At 39.3% G+C, this 24,334-nt stretch overlaps 1 protein-coding gene across 3 annotated transcripts; it reads left to right on the top strand.

Annotated features, from left to right (window-relative positions):
• The first annotated feature begins 5,566 nt into the window (after positions 1 to 5,566).
• Positions 5,567 to 24,072, top strand: LOC127300235 (UDP-glucose:glycoprotein glucosyltransferase). Of its 3 annotated transcripts, none has more exons than XM_051330334.2 (37): positions 5,567 to 5,950; positions 6,801 to 7,178; positions 7,273 to 7,420; positions 8,362 to 8,533; positions 8,973 to 9,046; positions 9,142 to 9,238; positions 9,348 to 9,460; positions 9,632 to 9,747; positions 10,484 to 10,541; positions 11,593 to 11,745; positions 12,365 to 12,463; positions 12,575 to 12,709; positions 14,478 to 14,546; positions 14,747 to 14,835; positions 14,927 to 15,089; positions 15,230 to 15,364; positions 15,517 to 15,619; positions 15,709 to 15,803; positions 15,925 to 16,037; positions 16,174 to 16,384; positions 17,210 to 17,278; positions 17,818 to 17,963; positions 18,284 to 18,373; positions 18,661 to 18,808; positions 19,724 to 19,780; positions 19,853 to 19,983; positions 20,073 to 20,161; positions 20,237 to 20,550; positions 20,625 to 20,717; positions 21,338 to 21,399; positions 21,831 to 21,933; positions 22,016 to 22,174; positions 22,291 to 22,431; positions 22,558 to 22,601; positions 22,677 to 22,791; positions 23,287 to 23,439; positions 23,532 to 24,072. In XM_051330334.2, exons 1-37 carry the CDS (start codon positions 5,772 to 5,774, stop codon positions 23,700 to 23,702), a joined length of 4,785 nt encoding a protein of 1,594 aa, XP_051186294.1. In that variant the 5' UTR covers positions 5,567 to 5,771; the 3' UTR covers positions 23,703 to 24,072. The 3 variants fall into 3 exon arrangements, with proteins under 3 accessions (XP_051186294.1, XP_051186285.1, XP_051186302.1); XM_051330325.2 differs by having other exon boundaries at positions 18,272 to 18,373; XM_051330342.2 differs by lacking the exon at positions 20,625 to 20,717 and having other exon boundaries at positions 18,272 to 18,373.
• The last annotated feature ends 262 nt before the right edge of the window (positions 24,073 to 24,334 follow it).

The raw sequence follows: 24,334 nt of genomic DNA, 5'->3' as shown, positions 1-24,334 counted from the left end.
ACTTTGACCAAAGTTAACTATAAAAGTAACTCTTTGAGAAAACAAGTAAAAACTTGTAATGTATAAACTTGGGATAGGCTTATGTAAGAAAAGGTAAGATTCATGGTGCCTTGCCCCAAGGGGCTTTGCACTGTGCAAGAATATTAGCTTGCCTTGGTAGTTCTCAAAATTCTCCTCCTCCTCCTCTTGGTAGCAACCTTCTTCTTCGGTGTACTCTCCGGTGCTAGCGTCTAAATTTGAATACGAGTATAATTACTCACTAATTCAATGGCTATTCCATGTATCACATATAAACACACAAACTATTCTATGCACACAAATAATCCAATTAAAGTGCATGGGTTGTGTTGCTTGAGGAGAATTTACTCCTTTTCATTTAATATGTAAATGATAGTTTCCATAGGGTTCTTGAGAAATAATTTCCTCTCATTGAAATCTTCTTAAGATTTAATTCCTCAAATCATCATGGATGAACTTATATTGACCTAAGTCAAATTTTCATCCTTATCATTTGAGAAAATGATTTAAATGAGGTAGACCACCTCATACTATTTAATAGTGCTACATATGATTTAAATCTCCAAGTAATTCATATAAGTGAGTTTGGCCAGGGGTTCAAACATCACATGAATTCATATGAGACAAGATTTAAACGAAGTATAATACTTCATATGAATTACTTAATAGTTTTGGACAATATCAACTAGTTAAACTAGCCATATTATCCATCACTTAAACTAGGCCATGGTCATGCAAAATGACCATACCATTTTATTGCATAAACAATTAGTGTAAGTCAAGTGTGAGCTATTAGAGTTGGAATTAACTTAATATCTATTTTAGTTGATTTTTAATAATTATTTGAATATGAAAAAGTCCCTGCCTTCTTCTTTTTATCAAATTAATTCTACAATGAATCTGGTCATGGGACCAGTGGCATTGTGTAGATATTTTCATTAGCTTTCCAACAATATAAAGTTCATTAAATTTCGTTGAGCCAATTTAAATCTATTGAATTTCAAAGTTTGGGCAGTATTGAAATTCATTTGGAATTGTTTAAATAAGATTTGAATTAAACAGGCCGGCGGGAAAGCTAAATGGGCTGAAAGGGTTTAAAACGGCCCAAGGCCAGCCCAGCCACGGTCCAGAGACGCGCGGCGCGCTGACAGTAGGGGGCCACCCGTCAGCGAGTTATAAAACCCGAAACGGTATGTTTGATGTGGGGCGTTGGATTAGATCAAAGATCAACGGTCGAGGTTCATCGTTGTCTCCGACGAGAACCCGACGTGCTGGCGGCGAGCCTAGGGGGTCGGAGGGCTTACGACGGCTCCAGCTAGGGTTGGCAGTATGCTCGACGAAGTTGTGGACGACGGCGGTGCTCCTGGTACAGGTGGCGGCGCCTGAGGTGGTCTGGTTCGCCGGCGATTGCTGTAGAGCTTCCGCGGCGGCGAGCTTCCGATTGGCCTTGCTCCGGCGAGAATTGAGTGAGTGGTGAGGTGGTTGAGAAGCAGTGAGAGGTGGAGAGCGAGGTGGTGTGCTTGGTTCTGTCCAGGGAACTCCCTATTTATAGAATCGAGTGAGGGTTGCGGGGCAGGGTGGTGGTCGACCATGGCGCGGCGTCTTCGGCGAGCTAGCGAGCTAGGCAAGGGTGCGGCAGTGTTCTACGGTTCCTGGCGATGCGTTTGGGGGCGACAACTTGGTCGGGCGGTGGTTAATCTGGTCGCCTTGCTTCCACGACGGCCGCGGCGTTCACGGGATGTGGTCATCGTCTCCGGCGGCGGTGGGCACGGGTCGTGGTCGAGCGCGTGTCTGCGAGCTTCGTGGCGACGCGGCGATGCTCAACCCGCAGCTAGGTGGTCCAGGGCGTGCGTGAGGTGGCCAGGGCGCGTCCATGCACGTGCATGCGCGACGTCGTTGGCATGGCGAGCGCGTTCTGGGCGCGCTGTCTCCGGCCAGTGTCGAGCTTCTCCTCGACCGTGGCAATGCTAGGCGGTGCTAGGGCAGCGAGGTGGAGCTCTGGGACATGGTGGCCGTGGCTGGAGAAGAAAGGAGAGGGGTGGAGCTCGACGTGTGGCATGTGGCTAGCATGGCCATGCCATAGCTTGCTTCTCCTCTCTCCTTAGGGTTCCTATGTGGTATTAAGTGAGAGAGGGGACCAGGGGACCATTTAGGGTAGTGTAGTGTAGATTAGGTTTAGGTAGATCACTATTTCAAATAGTGTCCAATAGTGCCATAGATGCTATTTGCAAAATTTGTCCAAATTTGATTTAATTCAAATTGTTGCAAGTGTTGAATTGTAAGTATTTCAATGAGTTAGAAATGGCCAGAGGTGGTGAGAGGTGGTGGTGGAATTGTTGAATTCAAAGATTTGCAAATTTGGCTAAGTGGGAGATTGTTGAACATGTTAAAAAGTTGAAACTTTGGATGAGCATAGCTAATGATCAATGAAGAATTTGGCATGATGATCTTTACAAAAAGTGTTCACCTTGATGTTGTCTTGGAAGTGGTGCAAAGAGTTAGCAAGATTTGGTTTGAGAAAATTGAATGGCAATGGCTCAAAGTAGTGATCAGGCTATAATTTGCAGTTTTGACCATTATCATATGTGAGCTAGTTTTGCATTTGAAAATTATTTGAATTGTGATTCCTTGATTCCAAATGTTGTAATAAGTGTTTAGTAACATTATTCAACTAATGGTGAAGACCAAATGGGTCTAGGGTCAAAATTTATAAAAATGCCATAGGGCATATGAGAGGGTTTTTAGGGTTTTGCAATTATGTGATTTTCTTCCTTTTTGTGATTTAATTGGTTTGTGATCTTCTCATGATCACCTTAGGGTTTTAGAGTATAGCAAACACAAGTAATAACAATCATCATGGCATATCAATCAAATGCACAAGTCCTATGCAGGGTACTATATGCAATTTTGAAAAGTTTTTGTTGGTTTGAAATTTTGCTCTCTGGAATTCTCTAACTTTCTTTTTATTGAAATTTGGGATGTTACATTTGAACTGCAAGAAGGGAAGCTTTCCTTTTACTTATCTAGGCCTACCCCTAAGCATCACCAAACCTTTCTTGGAATATTTCCTGCCCATGGTCTAGAGAGTCCAAACAAGACTGGGAGGCTTTCCTCACTGCCAATCTTCTTCATGTGTTTCTTTGATGTTCCCATCACAATTAAGGACCAAGTGATCAAGTTCATGAGGCATTGCCTTTGGAGGAAGAAAAATAATGAGGTGCAAGCAAAGGGCTCCGCCCTCATTGCATGGAAGAAAATTTCCATACCATAGAATCAAGGTGGCCTAGGGGTTCCGAATATTGAAACTCAAAACATAGCTCTATTACTAAAAAAATCTACACAAATTCTACAATAACCATGACATTCATTGGGTTAGGCTTGTCAAAGCATCATATTATAGTAATGGAAATTTGCCTGGTTCTACTATTGAGGGATCTTTCTGGTGGAGAGCTCACTTGAAACTAATTGATGTCTACAAAGCAATGGCCAAGTGCAATTTGGGAGATGGAAAATCTAGCCTTTTCTGGACTGATATTTGGGACGATAGTTGCCTTCAACAGAAGTTTCCTCACCTACTTACTTTTACAAGAAATCACTTCATGACTGTTGAAGAGGTGATGCAAATTGAGTTTCTGGAGGACCTCTTTCACTTACCACTCTGTCAGCAAGCCTTCAGTGAATTTGAACAAATGGAAATTATCTACCATAATGCAAGAGCAAGGATTGAGGAAGGCAACAGTGATATGTGGACTTACATCTGGGGCAATAATACTTTCACTACCAAACATGCATATACCACCATGATTGGCTATCATGTTGTACAACCCCATTTGAGATGGCTGTGGGATTCATCATGTCAACCGAAAGACAAATTATTTTTCTGGTTACTTCTCCATGACATACTACATAGCAGGAATCTCGTGAGAAGGAAATAATTTCAGCTCCAATCATATTCATGTGTTACTAGTTTACTACATAATGTTCTCAAGAAGAAGAAACAATGTTTCATCTATTTTAGACGTTCCCCTTTGCAGTGAAATCCGGGGACTTTATTTGTACACAAAGAGGAATTCCTCAGTGATATGAAGGATAAAATGAAGTTGCCTTTTGCAATGGAGATTATTATTTTGGTTGCTTGGGGCATTTGGATCACAAGAAATAACAAAATCTTCAACAATCAAACGCCAAGCTTTGCAAATTGGAAGGGTACTCTCTTACAAGAGGAAAAAGAAGCATGCAGATTATTGAAGGAGTGGTTACAATCGTAAGTTTAGTCTATTATAGTGCAACTAGTTTTGTTTCTTTGCTTTTGTTCTGGAAGAGATCCTCTCTCTTCATGTTTTGTATCATAATTGTTGAAGACATCTAATCCATCGGTTTGGTTAGATACCGTTTATCCATATAGACTACACACGACGAAGATAGATGGTTCGTGCGAATCGATAGATATTGTCTAACGGTATCCATGCAGACCAGTTTTTTGTGAATGGGTCGAGGCAGTAAAAGGGTCTAGATGATAATCGGGGGGAGAAGAGAAAAAAGAGAGGAGAGAAGTAGTGTGGTCGATGGAGTTGTTTCACTCCGCAACTGGGATAGGCCTGGAGATAGATGGTATGTGCGAAATTGATAGACCTTGTGTCCTGGTGTCACGAGAGTAGCATATTTCTGTATAGGGAGAACGATTATCCACGGGGTATGTTGTCTTAGGGCATCTCTAGCGGGGGGATACCCAAACAGACACATACGTTAGGTTTCTGTCCGCGCGGGCAAAGAGCTGCGACACAAATCATTTTTTCCACCGAACTAATGAATTTCCAGACCAATTTTGATCTGTAAATTGGTCGAGGCGGACAGTAGATAGAGTTGAATGGTACCATCAATCTCTCAATTAGTACTCTTCATCCTACATGACCTAAAAACGACATGATTTATGGTAAAAATGCTGATGTTGTTGGGAAAACAATGAAATTGCAACAAGAAATTTCCCTCCAAAATAGAGCACACACATTAGCAAGGTTTTCTATGGATTCAGTTCTAAGGATTGTAAACCTATGAATCAAATGGTCGTAGGAAAGATAATCCTTATGATTATATCCTCAAAATATCATATGGAATTTCTCTAGGGACTACTTGATTCGTACGCAAATGCACATGATTAGGGAAAATATATGTTGCAATGTCAAGCCAACTCCAGTCGTATAGGATTAGATTTACATGAAAGCTTTTTTGGTTGCACCATAGAAAAGTGCAAGATTCTTCCATATGAAATATAGTGAAAATGAAATTCTAAGAAGAATATTTCCGTAGGATTTATCCCAAGGATTCAAACAACACTAGGATTCTAGTTTTCTAAAATCCTTTGAATAAACAAAAACCCTTGTATAAACTATAAAGAATTGAAAACAGCTAGAGCCCGAGGAATTCCAGCGAGAGGATACCTCGAAATATCCTCCGCTTTGGTAAATCGCCCTTACCGGCTCAAACTAAAGATCCCCCGTTCACTATCGATCCAACGGCGGCAGCCGTTCCTGATTTAAAAGCCCACAAACCCCCACAACATCACTCCCCACCCCCCAGGTCTCCGGCGAAGTCTCCTCGCCCCTCGCGCTCCGCATCTCGTCGCCGACGAACCAAAACCCCTCACAAAATCCCTTCTGATGCGGGCTTCATAGTCCGGCTCCTCTGCCGTGTAGCAACTCGGATCGACGCGGCGGCCGGCGGGAGGGCTTTTGGGTCGAAGCGCGTCTTCACCCATGGCGGCGGCACGAGGGTCCCGATCTGGGGTTTCGCGGGCGGCGTTAGCGCTGGTCGCGGCGGTTCTCGTGGGATGCCTAGCCGGGGGCGTCTCGGCTGCCGAGATCCGGCGGCAGAAGAACGTGCAGGTGGCGCTCCGGGCCAAGTGGGCCGGCACGCCGCTGCTGCTCGAAGCCAAGTGAGTGGTTTCTGGCTCGATGTGCTGGTATATGTGCTAGTTTGTTCGAGAATTTTCGTTTTCACACCGATTTAGTGGTTTTAAGTAAGTTTGTTCTGTATGGTTTTTATCACTGGGATGCGATTCCTGAAATGGTTTCAGAAGAAACCGTGGAAACCAGCTAGTTCATTCTGCTTCAGTAATCACAGCCATGCCAGCGAGCTTAGGATAATATAACGAACTGAACCCGTGAATGAACACCCCTATTGCTAAGATTCCAGGATTTTCCTTCTAGTTGTTACCAGTATGTTGTAGAACAGTTATATGTACTGTACCACGTAACACAATAGGGTTTGTCAGACACTTAGACGTCAATTTGCGTTTGTGGTTCAGCAGCACACATTCGCTATGGTCAACCCATTGAGTTTCACTGAACCGAATCCTACTAAATAAGGGAATCAAAGAGACGTTCCAGGTTTACAAGGTTTTCTGTATCACAAACTAACTATGCTGTGGCAGATAAACAGACCATGTCTTCTCTGTTCACTGATAGGTTGAAATGTTTGCATTCGTTGCAACTTGTTTGTAGTATTTTTGACGCATACATATCTTTGCTTTCTATTGTAGCCAAATCTCTACATGAGTACATGTAGCCAAATCTCTACCTGAGTATATGTAGCCAAGTGCTGTGCTGCTTCAGTTCTCATGTATGCTTTGAAAATTACTCAAATGGATTGGGCCAAAATTGTACAAAGTTCATATTTTGGTCTGATGGGGAAACTTAAGTTAATGTAATGCAACATGTTGCTACTGTCCTATTTTTCTTTTTTTAGTGGCAATACCTAATACTTATGTTTACTACTTCCATTAGTGAACTACTTTCAAAAGAACGGAAGGACTATTTTTGGGATTTTGTTGGCCAATGGAAGGAACTGGACAAAGGATCTGAATGTCTGACTGCCAAATGTTGTGTTCAGAAGATTGTTGAGGATGTCCGCTCACTTCTCAGCGAGGCACTGGCTTCAGTTTTTGAGTTTTCTCTTACCCTTAGATCAGCATCGCCGAGATTAGTGCTGTATAGACAGCTCGCAGAGGAGTCTTTATCTTCACTTCCTGTCAAGGATGATGCACTGGAGCAAATTCCTGGCAACGGGCCTGTGGAAGAAACTTGCTGCTGGGTAGATACAGGGAGCACTTTATTGTTCAACTCAGCTGATCTACATAAATGGTTAGAGGGATCAGGCAAAGGGTAAGCAACTAAGCATCTTCATTTCTTATCTCTTTGTCAGTTTGTTTAGGGCTTCCGGCTATAGGGTGGGAAACTCAGAACTTTCGTTGAACAGGGACTCCACTGGACAACCTGAACTCTTTGACTTTGACCATGTGTATCCTCGCTCAAATATTACTGCTCCAGTTGCTATATTTTACGGGGCTGTTGGGACAAAATGCTTTAGAGAGCTGCATGTTCATTTGGCAGAAGCGTCAAAGCAGGTAAAATACTTTTGGTTGTCTTTCGGTGTATTTCAGGGCATCCAAGGTCCCCAGAAAACAATGAACTCTGGAAAGTAGATATATAAGGTCTTACACAAGGACATTTTATATCAAATGCCTTTTTTTGTTAGAGGGGTACTGTTAATAAACGCTGATATTCCAGCTATCATGTCACGTACGTAGCCTGTTTAGATTGGAGCTCAAGTGTGCCATGCCAGACTGTGGTATTAGTAACTACTTTTTTGCTAGGATTTGCTATAGACTCATCACCATTTTTGTTTGCATGGCAGTGCTCAAGCTGAGTATCTTAGTTGCATTTAGCTTCAGTTGAATCAATGAACTTTGCAAAATACATCAAATTACCAGATATTTGTATTGGATATTTTGGATGGCAGCTTTGCTGTACAAACCAAACAACCCCATAATCACTGATACCCTGCTGCCTTGTGGTTTCTGGTCGATAGTACTACTAACTGGGAGATCATCTTCCATATGGTAAGAAAACTTAGATGCATTTTGGTCATATTTATAGCAAATATTTGTGAACAGTGAACATATTGTGTTTAGTTAATCATGCCAAACCTCCTGGCTATCCTACTATTTGGATCCTGTATAGTTTCTATCTTATTAACCTTTTCCTGGACAAGACCCACATGGGTAATTGTCTGAACTGTGAACAAGATTGATATTTGTAGATAGTTTAACGTGTCTTTAACCGGATCTGCTTTTATTATATGCCTTTGTAACTTCGAATGCCGAAATAAATTTAATTAATCATGACTACATTTATCCTCTATGAAAACAATAACTGCTGACAATATTCAGTTTTCTTGTTATTGCACTTTACTTCTTGCTTTTGCCTCTCCAATTGTACTGTATTATATATCTTTTCCTTGGCTTTAAACTGTACATGTCTAATATACAGTATGTGTTGTATACAGGGAAAAGTCAGATATGCTCTGCGTCCTGTTCTGCCATCTGGATGTCAGGCTTCATCTAGCTTTTGTGGTTCCATTGGTGCTGCAGATGCAGTCACTTTGAGTGGTTATGGGGTGGAACTCGCCCTAAAAAACATGGAATACAAGGCCATGGATGACACTGCTATAAAGAAGGGTAACTACTAGGTGTTTTATTTGCTCTAGAGCATGTAGTCATCACCACTCAGCTCTTAACAAGAAATATTTTATTATGTAATTTTCAAGTAAATCATATCCCATTGAAAATGAGCAAGTGAAAACCTTGTGCACACATCTTTATACATGAGACATGGTTGTAAGTGTGTCTACACCCCTCTGCAAGATGCATTTTCCCATATAAAAAGGAGTATGTCCAAAAAATGCATACCAACAACAACCATAAAATGCATACCACCCTAAAGAAAAGTTTTATACTACAGGTGGGAGTACCTAGGTGCTCTTGCATACTTCATACCACTGGTACATACTCCACGCTGCATATAACTCTCTGTTGTTAGAACTGGCATGTTGAAAAAATATTTCTGTACATGTCTATATATTTCAAAATCCTATCGATGCTTATTATGTACTTGCAGGTGTTGCTCTGGAAGATCCTAAAACTGAGGACCTCAGTCAAGAAGTCAGAGGATTCATATTTTCCAAAATTCTGGTTCGTTCAGTTCAATCATAACAATAACTATGGTGACTATTTATTGCATAGATATAGAAGTATTCATATTTATTTCCTTGTCTATCGTTCTCTAGGAACGCAAGCCAGAGCTAAATGCCGAGATTATGGCCTTTAGGGACTCTCTGTTGTCATCAACAGTATCTGACACACTTGAAGTCTGGGAACTCAAAGGTATTGTTGGCCATAGTTTTGTGATTCTATTTGTCTTACAAGTTACAACTGTGCATTATGTGATTGTATAGAAGCACCTCTTTTATGTCTGTTCTGCTCCACGCTACAGACTTGGGTCATCAGACAGCACAGAGGATCCTTCATGCATCAGATCCTTTACAGTCAATGCAGGAAATCAATCAAAATTTCCCCAGTATAGTGTCTTCACTATCACGAATGAAGGTAGTTGTTCTATCTGGGGCTCCCTTTGTATCTTCAGCTGTGCACATAAGTAATTGCCAATAAAATATGTTAATGCGAGTTTGTAAAAGATTTTGTTTCTGAGGATGCTTATAGGAACTACTTCCACGGTCCTAGATGCAGATTATTAACAGCAATGTTTTGATTGTACAGCTTGATGATTCCATAAAAGATGAGATCATAGCAAATCAGCGGATGGTGCCACCTGGCAAGTCACTAATGGCTTTGAACGGTGCTTTGATTAATATTGAGGACCTTGATCTCTACCTGTATGTTTCACTATACCTCCTGGATAATGATGTTTCTGATTATTTACTTTGTTAATGCAAACTAATTTACTTCTTGTGTTATGCGCAAAGTGGACTTTAAACAGTGTATCCTTTAACAACTAGCAGCTAACTCTGGTACTTGTCATTAGAAACTGTGCACCAGAAGATGCATGCTCACAAGTGACAGTTTTGAATTCATAGTGAAAAAAAATTCCACAAATAGTAGTTTGTTGGCACTTTTCAAGCTACATGGCGAGAAAGATGCATCTTTTCTCCCAAAGCGTGCCATAACCACTTGTCCATACATCTTCTCTCATTAAGTTCGGGCATTGTCCTGTGTCTGCCAAGCCCCTCACCCACTGCAACCACACACTCACCTACAACCACCAAAAAGTAAGAACAAACCGGCAACCATTCAATAGGAACTAATTTTAGTGGAGAAAGTCATAACACAATGGCTTTTAACTCTATGAAGTCTTGGAAGCATATGAAGATAATTATGAATAGGCGTTTTTCTTCACTTGCCTTCTTCTTTTCCCTTAGTTTTTCTTCTGTTTCTTAAGTCTGCACTCCTTTATTTTACTTCTTTGTGTGTGCTGTGTTTTGGGCTCTACCTGACATTAATTCACTAACTTTAAAAGTTTTTGTGAAGATACTCATTCGTTTGGCAGTCTGACTTTTAAGTATATCATATATAGCTTGCAATATAGACATTTGATTATGGATTATCCGACAGGTTAATGGACATGGTCCGTGAAGAGTTGTCTCTGGCTGATCAATTCATCCGATTAAAGGTGAATTTCATTTAAGTGCTGCTGAATGTGTGTAATTTGGCCAGCCCTCTCTATATCGAGACAGTAACTTTGGTGCTTGTTGTTAAGTTAATATGAAGTTTTAGTACTCCCTCCGTCCCAAAAAAAGCTTCTCAACTTTTTCTAGATACGGATGTATCTATAACTAAAATATGTCTATATACATGCAAATCTTGACAAAGTTGAGAAGCTTTTTGTGGAACGGAGGAAGTAATAGGGACACATCAACACCTATCTGTATGTTATTAGAGAAATTGGTCGAATCTTGCTATTGAAAGATGAAAACTAGCTCGGGAAACCTGATTATATTTTATTGTGACTTCTGAAGCCATCACATAAATTCTGACTAGAAATGCAGGATGAGATTTGTGGGTCATATTAGTTATTACAGCCAACTCAGTTGCTCATTCTAAAACCTTTATACCACAATACTGTCAAGTGTTGCTTGTTCATATACTATGTTACTGTTTTCTTATCATAGCTCATGGCCATTTGATTTTAACTTGATGTGCCTTCATTTCCTTAATTTGGCTAATTTTGGTGACATGTCAAGGCATCAAGCGCAGTAATTATCTTGGAACTTGAACATTTAATAGTAGTATAGTGCAATGCACATCTAGAAGGCCATCAGAATATTTTTTCTGCAGTTAGGATGTATGGATTTTTTTTCTGCAGAGTATTTTATTTCTGCAGTTAGAAATGAATATTCCAATAACATGTTCATTTCAGCATTTGTACTTTCATGACCAGAATGAGATTTGCATTTTTTTCTGCAGTTAGGATGTATGTTCATTTCTTGGCTATATTCTAATATATTCATTTTTATAATGTTTTCTATTTATGCTGGGAGTTACCATGTTATAAATCAATATAATCATGATATATTGATATCTAGTTAGTAACGAAATTAATGTGCCATAGCTCTATTCTTAACATGTGATTACCTGATTCTATTTTTCTCCTGTTCCGTTTGAGCATGTACTTTCTTACCGATTGACAAATCGTTTCGCACTTGTTGTCAAATGACTACCAGCTGCCTCAAAATGCTGTCCACAAGATCCTTTCAGCAGCGCCACCAGCAGAATCTAATTCATTCCGGGTTGACTTCCGGGGTTCCCATGTTCACTATCTTAATAACTTGGAGGAAGATGACTTGTATAAAAGGTGGAGAAGCAACCTCCAAGAGGTTTGTTCACTTCTCTTTTTACCAACATTAGTGAAGCGAGATTGTCGGTTGAATGTTGCTTTTTTTTTTTGAAAGGAATACGGTAGGGGAAGCCCCTACAGTTTTTTTTTAAAATAATAAGAACCCAATTCTGCGTCCGTGGGGACTTGAACCTGGGTGGCTGGGTTGTACATCCACTTCCCTAACCGAATGAGCTAGGCTCACTGTTGAATGTTGCTTTCCTGTGGCAAGTTAAATGATAACTCAAAATCTTTTATATCCATGGCTTTAGGGGCATAAATTGAGGGCATGTTCTTTAATTATTGTCATTAAAGTATCTTAAGTGACAATGTCTGCAATAGTATTCCGTGTTCTGATTCCATGGTTTCACTTATCATCATTTTTTTACTTTCATGGTTGGTATTAGTTTGTCACAGTATCTTTTACATTTTTTAGTTTGCTCTATCATCCGCGAATAAGTTCATTGGCTATCCCTGCTGGGCGTCCAAGGATAAGCAGCTTATGCTATTCACCATCTATTTGGCTGTTTCTTTCTCCATAGCCTAGTTAAATTGTATCGCATAACTATTTCCAACATTTAATGGTTGTCTCTCCTTTTTTTTTTTCTTTTTCTTTACAGCTGTTGATGCCAGTATACCCTGGTCAGATGCGCTACATCCGTAAAAATTTATTCCACGCGGTTTATGTGTTCGATCCTGCTTCAGCCTGTGGTGCAGAGGCTAGTTTCTTGCTTACCTTTTTCCAATGTGTTTGTTTTTCTCCACCTTTTATGAAGTACTCATATGTTGACTTGTAGTCTGGTGCTTCTCGTTTCACTTAATCTTTACAGACCATTGACATGATCCTGTCCATGCACCAAGATAATGTTCCTGTAAGGTTTGGTATCATAATGTACTCTTCAAGACTCATAAATGTTATTGAAGAAAATGATGGATCTAAAAGCGAGGAGGACACTTCTACTTTGGTAATTTTGTTTTCAGTACTTCATTACTGTGATTTCTTAGGAGCTCTTTGATTTGATGTATAGAACAGCGAACTGGTTTTACATCATTCCTATCTAAGTCTGGGACCTTTTTTACCTCTCTTATCTAGCCCTTCTCATTTACTAGGGCTTCTTAGGTACATGAAATAATAAAAAACACATAGTTACATTCAGTTCCACTTTATCATCATGATGTCCAGCCTTTTCATAGTAAGCAATTTTTGTATCATAAAGTATTGAAGCAACATTAATATGGTTCTCCAGTTGCACATAGACTCCTTTATATTTGGGGTAACTACCATGCAAAGGATGGCCAGTCGCCAGCTTAAATGGGATTACTGCATAGGAATGACGAGATGGCCTGAACTGCAACGATGGACTTCAGATAGGATCTGATTATTTCTTCTCCCTTGATCTCATAAGGCTCAACTTGATCTGTAACAGTATTAATCCAACTCAAAACTCTCAAGGATAACTTTGTAACTAACTAATAACCTATCCCCATCAAGATAAAACTTCTAATCAACTACTAATATATCCCCGTTTCTTACACATAATATTTTCACATGTGCAAGCTGCACATGACACATGCTGTGCACCGCCCCTCACTTCCTCTCCTTGCTGGACTCCATACATGGCAGCTCATTTTTTAGTTGGTCTCTGTCCTTTATAGGGGTCATTGTGCAAAACGCTCAGGTGTCCTTTCCAACGCAAATCCTCCTGAACGCTCTCTTCCTGCAGCAAGTGCTTCTGCTTCTCTCCTTGTCCACAACAGATACACAACATGGAACATGGTATAGAGGATTGGGCAGGGGATCATAGGTTATCGAGGACGAACGAGGGAGACAATAGATTGATAAGTTATTTTCTTACTGCTTGATAGATACTGTTTACATACGCTGCCCCTTATATACGAAAACTTACTTGACCCTTAAGTAATTTTCCTTTGTTCCAAATTAAGTGTCGCAGCTTTGGTCTAGATACGGATGTATCATGTTTTAGTGTGTAGGTTCGTTCATTTTGGAAAAAAGCTGCAACATTTAATTTGGAATGGAGGGAGTAACTTGAAGGATATCATTCTGGTCTCTAACTCTAATCTTATCTCTTTCCTATTTGAATAACTTTTCTTCATATGTAAAGAAGGTATTGGTTAATGCTATACCCGTGCATATAACTACCGGCCCCTTGATGAGCAGCTGACCCTCGAGCTGCTCAGGCGGAGGCCACACTTACCCGTACTGGAAGTAGAACATTGGTTAGGGAGGATGAATGAGAATTGAGGATGATAATACTTGATAAACTATTATCTTATTGCTTGATCAAATCTTTTTCATGCTAGTCCTTTATATAGGATGACCTACAAGTTATATCTTAAATTCAAACTCAAGACCGAACCATAACTCTACCTTCCTAGTTCAATTGCACTCTTCCAAATTTAACTCTACCTTCCTAGTTCAATTGCACTCTTCCAAATTTAACTATGCCTGATCTTACAGTCCAAAACTTTGTCCAATGATGACACTTCTTGATTTGTTCCTTTTCTTAACCTTCTTATCTCTAACATAACCTATTCAACGCATCCACGGATCTACCTCATGCCACCTTGTGCACCCATGATCATAAAAATAGCAGCATACTGTTTTAAGTAGTGGGCCCACATGTAGTTATTTTCCAAATTTTCTAAAACCCGCACTCTAATCATCTAATGGTGTGGATGCACCCCTCTGCTAATATTTTTCCAATTTTACAGATAATGAGGCTTTTCTTGTACATCAAGGAGACATACTCGACACAGTTGGCATTCCAATTCCTAAGCAATGTGAGTGTAATTGCCAAATTTTATTCTTCAGGAAATTGTAATGTACTATTGGATTATGTTTCTGGCATAGCTTCTTAAAAATTAGAATACAAGGGTAGTACGGTAAGGTTAGTTGGATATTTTGGTTGGTCCAACCTATACTGTCTGTAGATGTTCTGAGTTTTATATAGCTGCAGTCTAGTGATAATTTTCTTGCTCAGATACATGGTTCGAGGAATGGTGGCGATGACTACAGTGAAGAGCCCGTGGAAGCTCATCATGTGGAAGAAGCATTTGTTGATTCCTTATTGTAAGCATATTCATTAAAATTAATATATTGTTGGATATAATGCCCAAATAGAATTAGTGTAGTTTCCTTATGTTGTATTTGTAATGCACAGGTCAGGTGCTAAATCTCACCCTCAAGATGAGCTGCTGAAGTTGCAAAAAGAGAACTTGTACAAGCAAGAGGCTGAAGAAAATTCTCGTTTTGTTCACAAACTCGGATTGTATAAGCTCCAGTGTTGTTTATTGATGAATGGACTCGTTCATGAATCAAATGAGGTATTAATTCGCTATCCAACTTAAAAATTGATAAACTGAGAGAAGCACCAAGCCTCCATAATATTTAAATTGAAAAAAGAAATTTATCTTTTTCTACATTTGATAAAATGGTGCCATTCTGCTACTCTTATATTCCGAAGGATGCGACCATGAATGCTATGAACGATGAGCTTCCTAGGATACAAGAACAAGTCTACTATGGGCATATCCAGTCCCATACAGATGTTTTGGAGAAATTTTTGTCAGAAAGTAGCTTCAAGCGGTACAATCCATCAGTAAGTACAAATTTCTGAAAATTTATGGCAGCATTGGCTCTTCATCCTTTTTTTTTTTTGAGAAAACGCAAAAGAATTTGCGTTTCATTTCATTGAACAACGCAAAAGAATTTGCTCTTCATCCATTTAATAATGTTATATTTTATCATCAGATTACTGGAAAGAACACAGAGAAGAGATTTGTTTCATTATTTGCATCGTATCATCAAGAAGATTCTGTACTTCATGACATAAACTACTTACATTCTCATGGAAGTATGCTTCCTACCATTCTTTTGCTATACCTTGTCATCCAGCATCAAAGATCGCTTGTATTAATACATAGTTGTTAAATCTGTCTGCAGCTACAGATGATGTGAAACCTGTAACTCATCTATTTGCTGTTGATCTTTCTTCGAAGACCGGGACAAAGTTGCTTCATCAGGCCATACGTTACCTGGTAGATGCAACGATTGCTTAACATTTTTTTTTGAGGGGGAGCGATTGCTTAACATGCCCATTATAATGTGCTCTTTACATTGTTTTCTCTTGACAATGTCTTGTTCTTCAACACGATACAGATGGATGGGCCTAATAGAGCTCGTGTTGGTCTACTACTATATGCCCGCCGTGATAGTGTTTCTACTATTTTACTTATGAAGGATATCATTGATAGAACCATTTCATCTTTTAGGTTTGCTCCTCTCTCTTTTTTTCTTTTCTTTCCTCACCAGCAGGATTTAGAATGGTACAGCCCTATGGCTTTTCTTTCCCGTCACCGTTGAATAGATCAAGCTTTCTCTGATCTCGTGACTTACTTCTTGTTCTAGCAACACGGAAAAGGCACTGAACTTCCTTCATGGGCTCTGCAAATTTTATGAAGGTCAACATATGGTGGTCTCTTCCGCAGTTGGTGATAGCATTAGCACTATAATGGACAAGGTGTATAGCTTAGCTGCTGAAACTGCCTTGCCTGTTGATGATTATAGAGCGTGGCTAACAAGTTTTTCTGCGGATACAGTTCTCAAAGGGATTGACAAGGTCAGCATCTGAGGCCTGAGCATTCTTGCCCACCATGTGGAATTCTCTCTCTAAATTGCTAATATGTGCATTTGTGCAGTTTTAACTTTTACGAGTGTCTTTAAAACTTGGCATACATTAAGGGCTGGAACTGAGCTGGGTTTAGGCATACACTAGCAAGACTTAACTTTTCCCTTGTTCATTTGATAGCTTAGTTTGTGTATAGTTTACTCATTTGATAGCTCAGTTTATAGTGTTTGGCTGGATGGGCATAAAACCTGCAGAAATTCCAGAAGCTCCAGCCATCAGGCTTGGCCAATATAGTAATATTGTCCTTGGTTTAGCTTAAGAGCCCCTAAAAACTGCAATACTTCTGTACTTGTAGGTTGTTAGGATTTTTTTTTTTTGAGGAAGTATGAGCTGAAGTTGGGCCTAGCATTAGGTCAATTTCTGTAGCTGAGCCCAAATTTGTGAATAAACCTGACCAAATTCTGGTTTTTATCTCGCCCAATCCTGTTTACATAGCATGCTCTCAGGACTTGTGACACAAATAGCATACTAGATTACTAGGTGACCACTATCGCACTACCTGCTTCTTGCATGTTGCCTACTGGCTCACTCCATGTTCAAGGTTAGTTCAGCCTTTCAAGCCAAAACCAGTGTTTAAATTCCTCTTGTTCTCGGCTAATGGTAACCTACTGTAAGTAAACCCCTGTTAAACTTGCCGACCACATGCTATTTTTTTGGCAAAAACTGACTCGTGAGTCTTATGTTTAACTTTGAAGTCAATGCTTTTGTGTCAGTCTCCAAACAAATTTGCTCAGACATATTTCTTTGGTTGTGCAGTTGTCAGACTTCTTGTTTGGTCAATTGGGGCTTGAATTCGGTAGCAATGCTGTGATTACTAATGGACGGGTAAGATTTATGCTTCCTTCATTTCTCTCTTCATGTCCAAAATGGTCCCAGTGTTCTTTGTTATTTTGGTGTCTTGCAAATACTCCCTTTGTCTCGGTGTAAGTCCTTCAGGACATTGTCACGGTCTCCAACATGACACTTTGACCATCACATTTGTTGGTTGCCGCTTCAAATAAAACAGTTCTAAGAAAGCAGAAAATTTTGATGGGAAATAGCAGGTTAGAGCCCAACTGAGCATATTAAATAAGGAAAAAAGAAAAATGATAAACAATTGTACATTATGTAAGTATGTGTATTTTATGGTGGATCGTGTACTATCAATTTGATGTTGTCAGTGCTGCTACCTATTGTTATATGGATAGCTATTCTTAACAATGTTGGACAGAGATTCTAAAAAGACTTGTAATGTGATATGGAGGGAGTAGCTATTACACTCACGGACTATCATACCCATGATAGCAATTATTTGTGGCTGCAAGGTTATTCCACCTGATTCCTAAGCAGCTCTGTAGTTCATGACTGTTATTCCTACCTTGCAGATTTTTGTTGTGGGTGAAGGCGACTCGTTTTTAACCGATGATTTAGGTCTCCTTGAGTCTATGGAGTATGAGTTAAGAACGAAATACATACATGAAATAATTGAAGAGGTTGAATGGACAGGTGTTGACCCTGATTACTTGACAAGGTAAGATATATCATGTAGTAGTTTCAGTGGCTTTTCTATATGCTTTGTAGTGTGTGGGGCGCATATATTTGCCGACACCTTTACATGTTGCTTTTTATAAATATATTAGATGATGAGCTCTGAATAAGTCATATTCCACAAATTCCCCCTTTCCTTCTTCCCTTTCTGCGCCAGTTTTGAGGTGACAGCTAAAAAGGGATACCCTTGAAAGTTATGTGTCGAAAGGAGTACTATTATCGGGAATGATTAGAAGAAACATATAATGCTGAGACTTACCATTTTCGAAAACTTATGCTCCCTGTTTTCAGCAAATTCTACAGTGATATTACCATGCTGGTGTCCTCATCAATGTCTGTCCGTGAAAGACCATCTGAAAGAGCCCATTTTGAAATTTTAAATGCGGAACACAGGTAGCTACCTCTTCTTCTGCATGGATAAACATTCAGCTCTACTGTTTGTTATTATGTGTTAGTACGCATGTTCATATTGTGGTCACTTGTCAGCACTATAATTGACCTCTTATTGGCTCCAAGCACAAAACTATCATTTACTAGGCTCAAACTCATGTTGCTTTCCTGTTTAGCTAAGCATAAATCACATGCACTGAATTATAACTTGAACCTAAATAAAATTTGGAGTATTTTGTATTAATGATTACTTCATATAGTTTGATCTCATTTCCTTCTCTATCTCGCAGCGCAATTAAACTGAATATTATGAATTCGAGTATTCACATTGATGCTGTCATTGATCCACTAAGTCCGGCTGGGCAAAAAATTTCTCCACTTCTACGCATACTCTGGAGACGGATTCGACCCAGCATGAGAATTGTCCTTAATCCGATTGTATGTAATTTTTTTCCTTATCAGTTAGTATATAATTCTGCATCCAAAATTAGTTAATATCTGTATTACTGTTTGGCTTTTGTTTTGAAGTTCTAAATATCCAGTCAGAGAAATGAATCAGTTAGCATATGATTCCGCATCTAAAGTTAATTAGGGCTCCTTTGATTCATAGGATAGGAAAATTATAGGAATAGGAAAAACATAGGATTAGTATGTCATGTCTAGTTGAATCCTATAGAAAGATGAGTTTTCTTTTATTGTGCCAACAAAAAATTTCCATGAGGTATGACCTCATGTTCTTTTCCTATAGGATTTGCACTACAAGATTTCTATAGGATTATTTCCTATAGGATATGTTCCTATGAGTCAAACAACTAGTGTAGGAAAAAATCCCATAGGATCTAAATCCTACATAATTCCTACACAATTCCTATGAACCAAAGGAGCCCGTAAGGTCTTAAAATCATATTGTATTACAGTCACTTAATTGGCCCAGTTGTTGCCAAGGTTAGGTGATGCACATGCACCTTAATAGTCCAGAGACTCGTCTATTTTCTTGAGCTATCTGGTTAATCTTTTCTTCGTACTTACAATCGGTTGATTAAGTCCAACAACTGGAACATTTTAAATGACTTCACTAGCTTGAGAATTGTTTTCATAATTCATTTATGATTCTCTGCAATAATATTTTTCATTAGATCTGCAACCTTCATGAGCAGTTTTTTCATGATTTGTCTGTCCTGTAGATGGTAAGAATGTAAGATGCATTGTAAACATATCTCTTTGAAATTGAAGTCTTATCATTTGAGAGAGTATGGCGTATTTTATTGAAGACTATGTGTAGGCGGATCATGCATGATCCTGCAGTAGCTGCAACACTATCGATTTAGTGCTAACATTTTAAATCATTTTCAGAGTTCCCTCGCAGATCTTCCTTTAAAGAACTACTACAGATTTGTTCTTCCGTCGATGGTAAGACCACACATATTTACTGTCCTGCACATCCTCACTGCCTACCATAATGCCTGACCATTTCATGTGCAGGATGATTTTAGCAGTACAGATTATTCTGTACATGGACCTAAAGCTTTCTTCTCAAATATGCCACTATCTAAAACACTGACAATGAACATCGATGTTCCTGAACCATGGCTTGTTGAGCCTGTCGTTGCCATGTAAGCTAGCCACATAGCAGTAAGCAAATATCAGAAGTTATTTTATAGTTAAGTATCATCACTTTATTGTGGTTGTTTTTCTGTGTCAGCCATGATTTGGATAACATCCTATTGGAGAATCTTGGGGATGTTAGAACATTGCAAGCTGTATTTGAACTTGAAGCGCTCCTCCTTACAGGTATGATTATGTCGTAAGTCATGACCATCTGTTGTGTTGAGGTAGATTGTTGAGCGAAGATAATTGTTTTTTCAGGTCATTGCATGGAGAAAGATCGAGAACCTCCCCGTGGACTACAGTTTATCCTTGGCACCAAACAAAGACCACACTTGGTAGACACACTTGTCATGGCTAACTTGGGTTACTGGCAGATGAAAGTCTCCCCAGGGGTGTGGCACCTACAACTCGCTCCTGGGCGTAGTGCTGATTTGTATGAGTTACCTTCGAAACTTGTTGCCATTGATAGCTTGAGGGGCAAACTTATACACATTGAAGTGCAAAAGAAAAAGGGCAAGGAGCACGAGGACTTACTAAATGCTGCCGATGACAACCATTTCCAGGAAAAGACGGTAATTTTATTATTAGTTTAGTTGTTAAAATATCAATTCTAAACATCATTTCTTCTAAATGCTTTTTAATGCAGGATAACAAAGGCTGGAATACCAACCTTTTGAAATGGGCTTCTAGTTTCATTAGTGGTGATGCATCATTAAAAAAGAAAGCTGAGAAAAACACTGTTAGTATTTCTTCTGTTGGTTATTTAATTCCACTGAATGTTACTGCTGACAGGGCACAGCAAAGAAAAACGAAAAACCAAGTTTAATTGCCCAAATTTGCATGATTTTTTTCTGGAGTTGCTTCGAATACTTAAAAGAGTTTTAATGAGGAACTGTTCTAGTGTTACGTATTGAACTTTGCGAAGGAATGTCTAGATCAACCTATCACAAGTGTGGCAAATCTTTTTGTATGTTAAGTGTGGTGATTCCTTGGGAAACAACACAACAATTGTTGATTGAGACAGATTCAGAAAATATAGATTATGTTAGCTCATTTTGTTTTACGGAAAGCAAATTACATTGCGAGTAAAGACTTGGAATACTGAACTTTGTTAGGCAGTTTGACAATCTGTTTGATGAAAAATATTTTTGAACTGTTACAGTTACACCTTTGCTCTCGTTGTTGCTGATGAAGATATTTCTTGTAATATGTATTTATAGGAATGCTACTAGAATAACGATCCCATGTGTAAAGGTTACAGGCTAGTGTCATGCATGCTTGTATTTCATTTTACTGGTTATACTCCACATTTTGGTGCTCAGAGATAGTCCAACAGTTTTGCTTTGCACCTCTATTCAGGCCCTTAAGGATGCAAGACAAGGGGAGACAATTAACATATTTTCTGTTGCTTCTGGGCATTTGTAAGTTTCCATTTTGAGCACTTCTTAGCTATGTTGTAAGCACTTCTTAGCTATGTTGTGTAAATATGAATAGCATTCTCTGTGGAGGTTAATGCTGTTCACTGTTGCTTACAGTTTATTGTTCTGACACTTGCACATATGCGATTCAGCCTGGAAGTCATGTTCTGAGTTAGTTGCAAGCATTGTTAACTTTTTATTTCTAGTTAGTGGCATTATTAGATCCTGCACTCCAGTCTAATTTTACTGGAGCAAAATTCTACTCTCTGTTCCTAAATATAAGATGTTTTGGTAAGCCAAATTGACTTGCCAAACATCTTATATTTAGGAACGGAGGGAGTAGTTGCACTCACACAACATACTACTCCTGAAAGAATATCATACTGAGAAATTATGAATTGAGTATGATTTAGCTTTAAATTTTCCTGTTGCAGGTATGAGCGTTTCCTCAAAATTATGATCTTGAGTGTTTTAAAGAACACTCAAAGGCCAGTGAAATTTTGGTTCATAAAGAACTATCTATCTCCACAATTTAAGGTAGATGAGCCACTTTTGAGTTGATTGATTAATGAGAAGATCTTAGGTGTCTCTGTTGTTTTCTAACCAGTAATCCTGCCAGGACGTCATACCCCACATGGCTCAGGAATATGGATTCGAGTATGAGCTTATCACGTACAAATGGCCAACGTGGCTGCACAAACAGAAAGAGAAGCAACGGATTATATGGGCGTATAAGATTTTGTTTTTGGATGTCATATTTCCACTTTCTCTGAGGAAGGTAGTTTTCTCTATATTATGATCTACTTGCAATCCTGCTTCATGATCTTTAATAGTCGAAGCAATTCTAGTCTCATTGTCTTCTAATGATGTTGTTTCTCTGATACTTTCAAATAGGTTATTTTTGTCGATGCTGATCAAATTGTGAGAACAGACATGGGAGAGCTGTATGACATGGATCTGAAGGGCCGTCCCCTTGCATATACTCCATTCTGTGATAACAACAAGGAGATGGATGGCTACCGATTCTGGAAACAAGTTAGTTACCAACTTAGCACAAACCATATTACTGCTGTAATCACATTATATAAGTCAACTTTAAAACGAATATGGTTTTCTCTACTGTCTGCTGACTTATTTTGGTAATCCCCCCTTTGGCTTAAGGGTTTCTGGAAAGATCATCTGCGAGGAAGGCCATACCATATCAGGTGGGTGACCTTCTACATGAAGTACGCTTCAATTGATTATTGCTATTATTGTGTAAATGATTGTTGTTGTTTCAGTGCTCTTTATGTTGTTGATTTGGCCAAATTTCGACAAACCGCTGCTGGGGATAATCTACGAGTTGTTTATGAAACACTCAGCAAGGACCCCAATAGTCTATCAAATCTTGATCAGGTACATATATTTGATCCCCCTTACACATAATGTTTGGTGGAACTTTCTGGTAAAAAATAATGTTAGGTGGAACTGGCCGGGACTGCATGATTAGTGATTGTAACCTGCAGACAAGGGTTAAAGTTGCTGATGAACTGAATGTCTTTGAAAGGCCCAAACTATTGGGAAAAAAATACTTTTTGAATTCAAACATGATTTCACACAGTAGATATGTTGTATTCAAACATCAATTAAAAATTCAAATATTGTATTTTATTTGAAAGTTATGTACAGCATGGCAGCACGAACCACTTCTTTCTATTCACAAAAGCTCAAAAACTTCCATAGCAGGTGCAATCTTTTTTTGAATGTCTACCTCTACCAGTTTCAGTTTGCGTTGGGATTAGCTACTTTCTTTCTGGCAGTAAAATCCTGCATTTAGAACCAGGCTCCAGAGTGCAAATATTCATAAAAGTGAACATGAGTCCAATGCTTACTTGTAGCACTTTTACCCAGGATCTTCCGAATTATACTCAACATAGTGTGCCCATATTCTCACTCCCTCAAGAATGGCTCTGGTGTGAATCTTGGTGTGGAAATGCCACAAAGGCAAGAGCAAAGACCATTGATCTCTGCAACAATCCAATGACAAAGGAACCGAAGCTTCAGGTAAAATTGCCACTTGAAATAATTCATTCCCTATTGCAGTCTAGTACTACTATTTTTTTTTGGCTAATCATAAGATTATACTTACTCTCTAGGGTGCTAAAAGGATAGTTCCAGAGTGGGTCGATTTCGACAGTGAAGCAAGGCAGTTCACCACACGAATTTTGGGGGAGAATGCAGAGATTGCCGAGTCCACTTCTCCACCCTCTGATGCACCAAAGCCTGATGATAAAGACTTGAGCCAAGATGTGAAAGATGAGCTATGAGCTACCGCCTCAACCTTAGCTTGATCATCTTCGAAGCAAGACAACTATACTGGTCTGATGCCCCAGCAGAAAACATAGTTGGTGCACAGGATAACAAAGTGCAGGCCCCATAGCAACTGTATCAGTAACTGTAAACACATTATACCTGTAGCACATTGGCCATGTCCCTGTCGCCATCATCGACGCAGCACACCAGAGCATTTTTGTACACCCAAATTCTGTAGGGCTAACTTGCCTGATGTAGATTGATGATGGATCAATGTAGTATCTAGATGATAGATGTGGCGAACGTTTCTCTAGGAAACTTTGTGACTAAACAATTTATATACTCAAGATGTTGCTAGTGCTATAAAACATATCCCTTTTGCTAGATCTTGGCTCACCAAAAACTTAATTGGAGCTCGGTTGATTGATTCCCCCACCCTCGGATCAGCATGGAGGTGGAGGAGAGACCAGCTACCCAGAAGAGAGCACCGAGCCGTAGCCGCCGCTAGCTGTGGTAGAGAACGCGAGGAAGGAACTTTTTCTTTTTGAACAGGGGAGGCCCCGAAGGACCTAGAGCTTCATTGCATTTGACTGCAGTGGAGGTACAAATTACAGAAAGGGTCGAAGAAAAACTGAAAATTACAAAC

Source organism: Lolium perenne, chromosome 1 (genome assembly GCF_019359855.2).
Source record: "Lolium perenne isolate Kyuss_39 chromosome 1, Kyuss_2.0, whole genome shotgun sequence".
Lineage (NCBI taxonomy): Eukaryota > Viridiplantae > Streptophyta > Magnoliopsida > Poales > Poaceae > Lolium > Lolium perenne.
The sequence above is the reverse complement of the archived record's forward strand: the minus strand, read 5'-3'. Positions and strand labels throughout refer to the sequence as shown.

What these genes read in the sequence shown, in the direction of transcription:
- LOC127300235 (XM_051330325.2), top strand. Translation starts at nt 5,772, where the DNA reads ATGGCGGCGGCACGAGGGTCCCGATCTGGGGTTTCGCGGGCGGCGTTA. An exon ending in GGAGAAGCAACCTCCAAGAG is followed by an intron (nt 11,746 to 12,364) that starts GTTTGTTCACTT and finishes TTTTCTTTACAG; the next exon opens with CTGTTGATGCCAGTATACCC. An exon ending in ATCAGGCCATACGTTACCTG is followed by an intron (nt 15,804 to 15,924) that starts GTAGATGCAACG and finishes AACACGATACAG; the next exon opens with ATGGATGGGCCTAATAGAGC.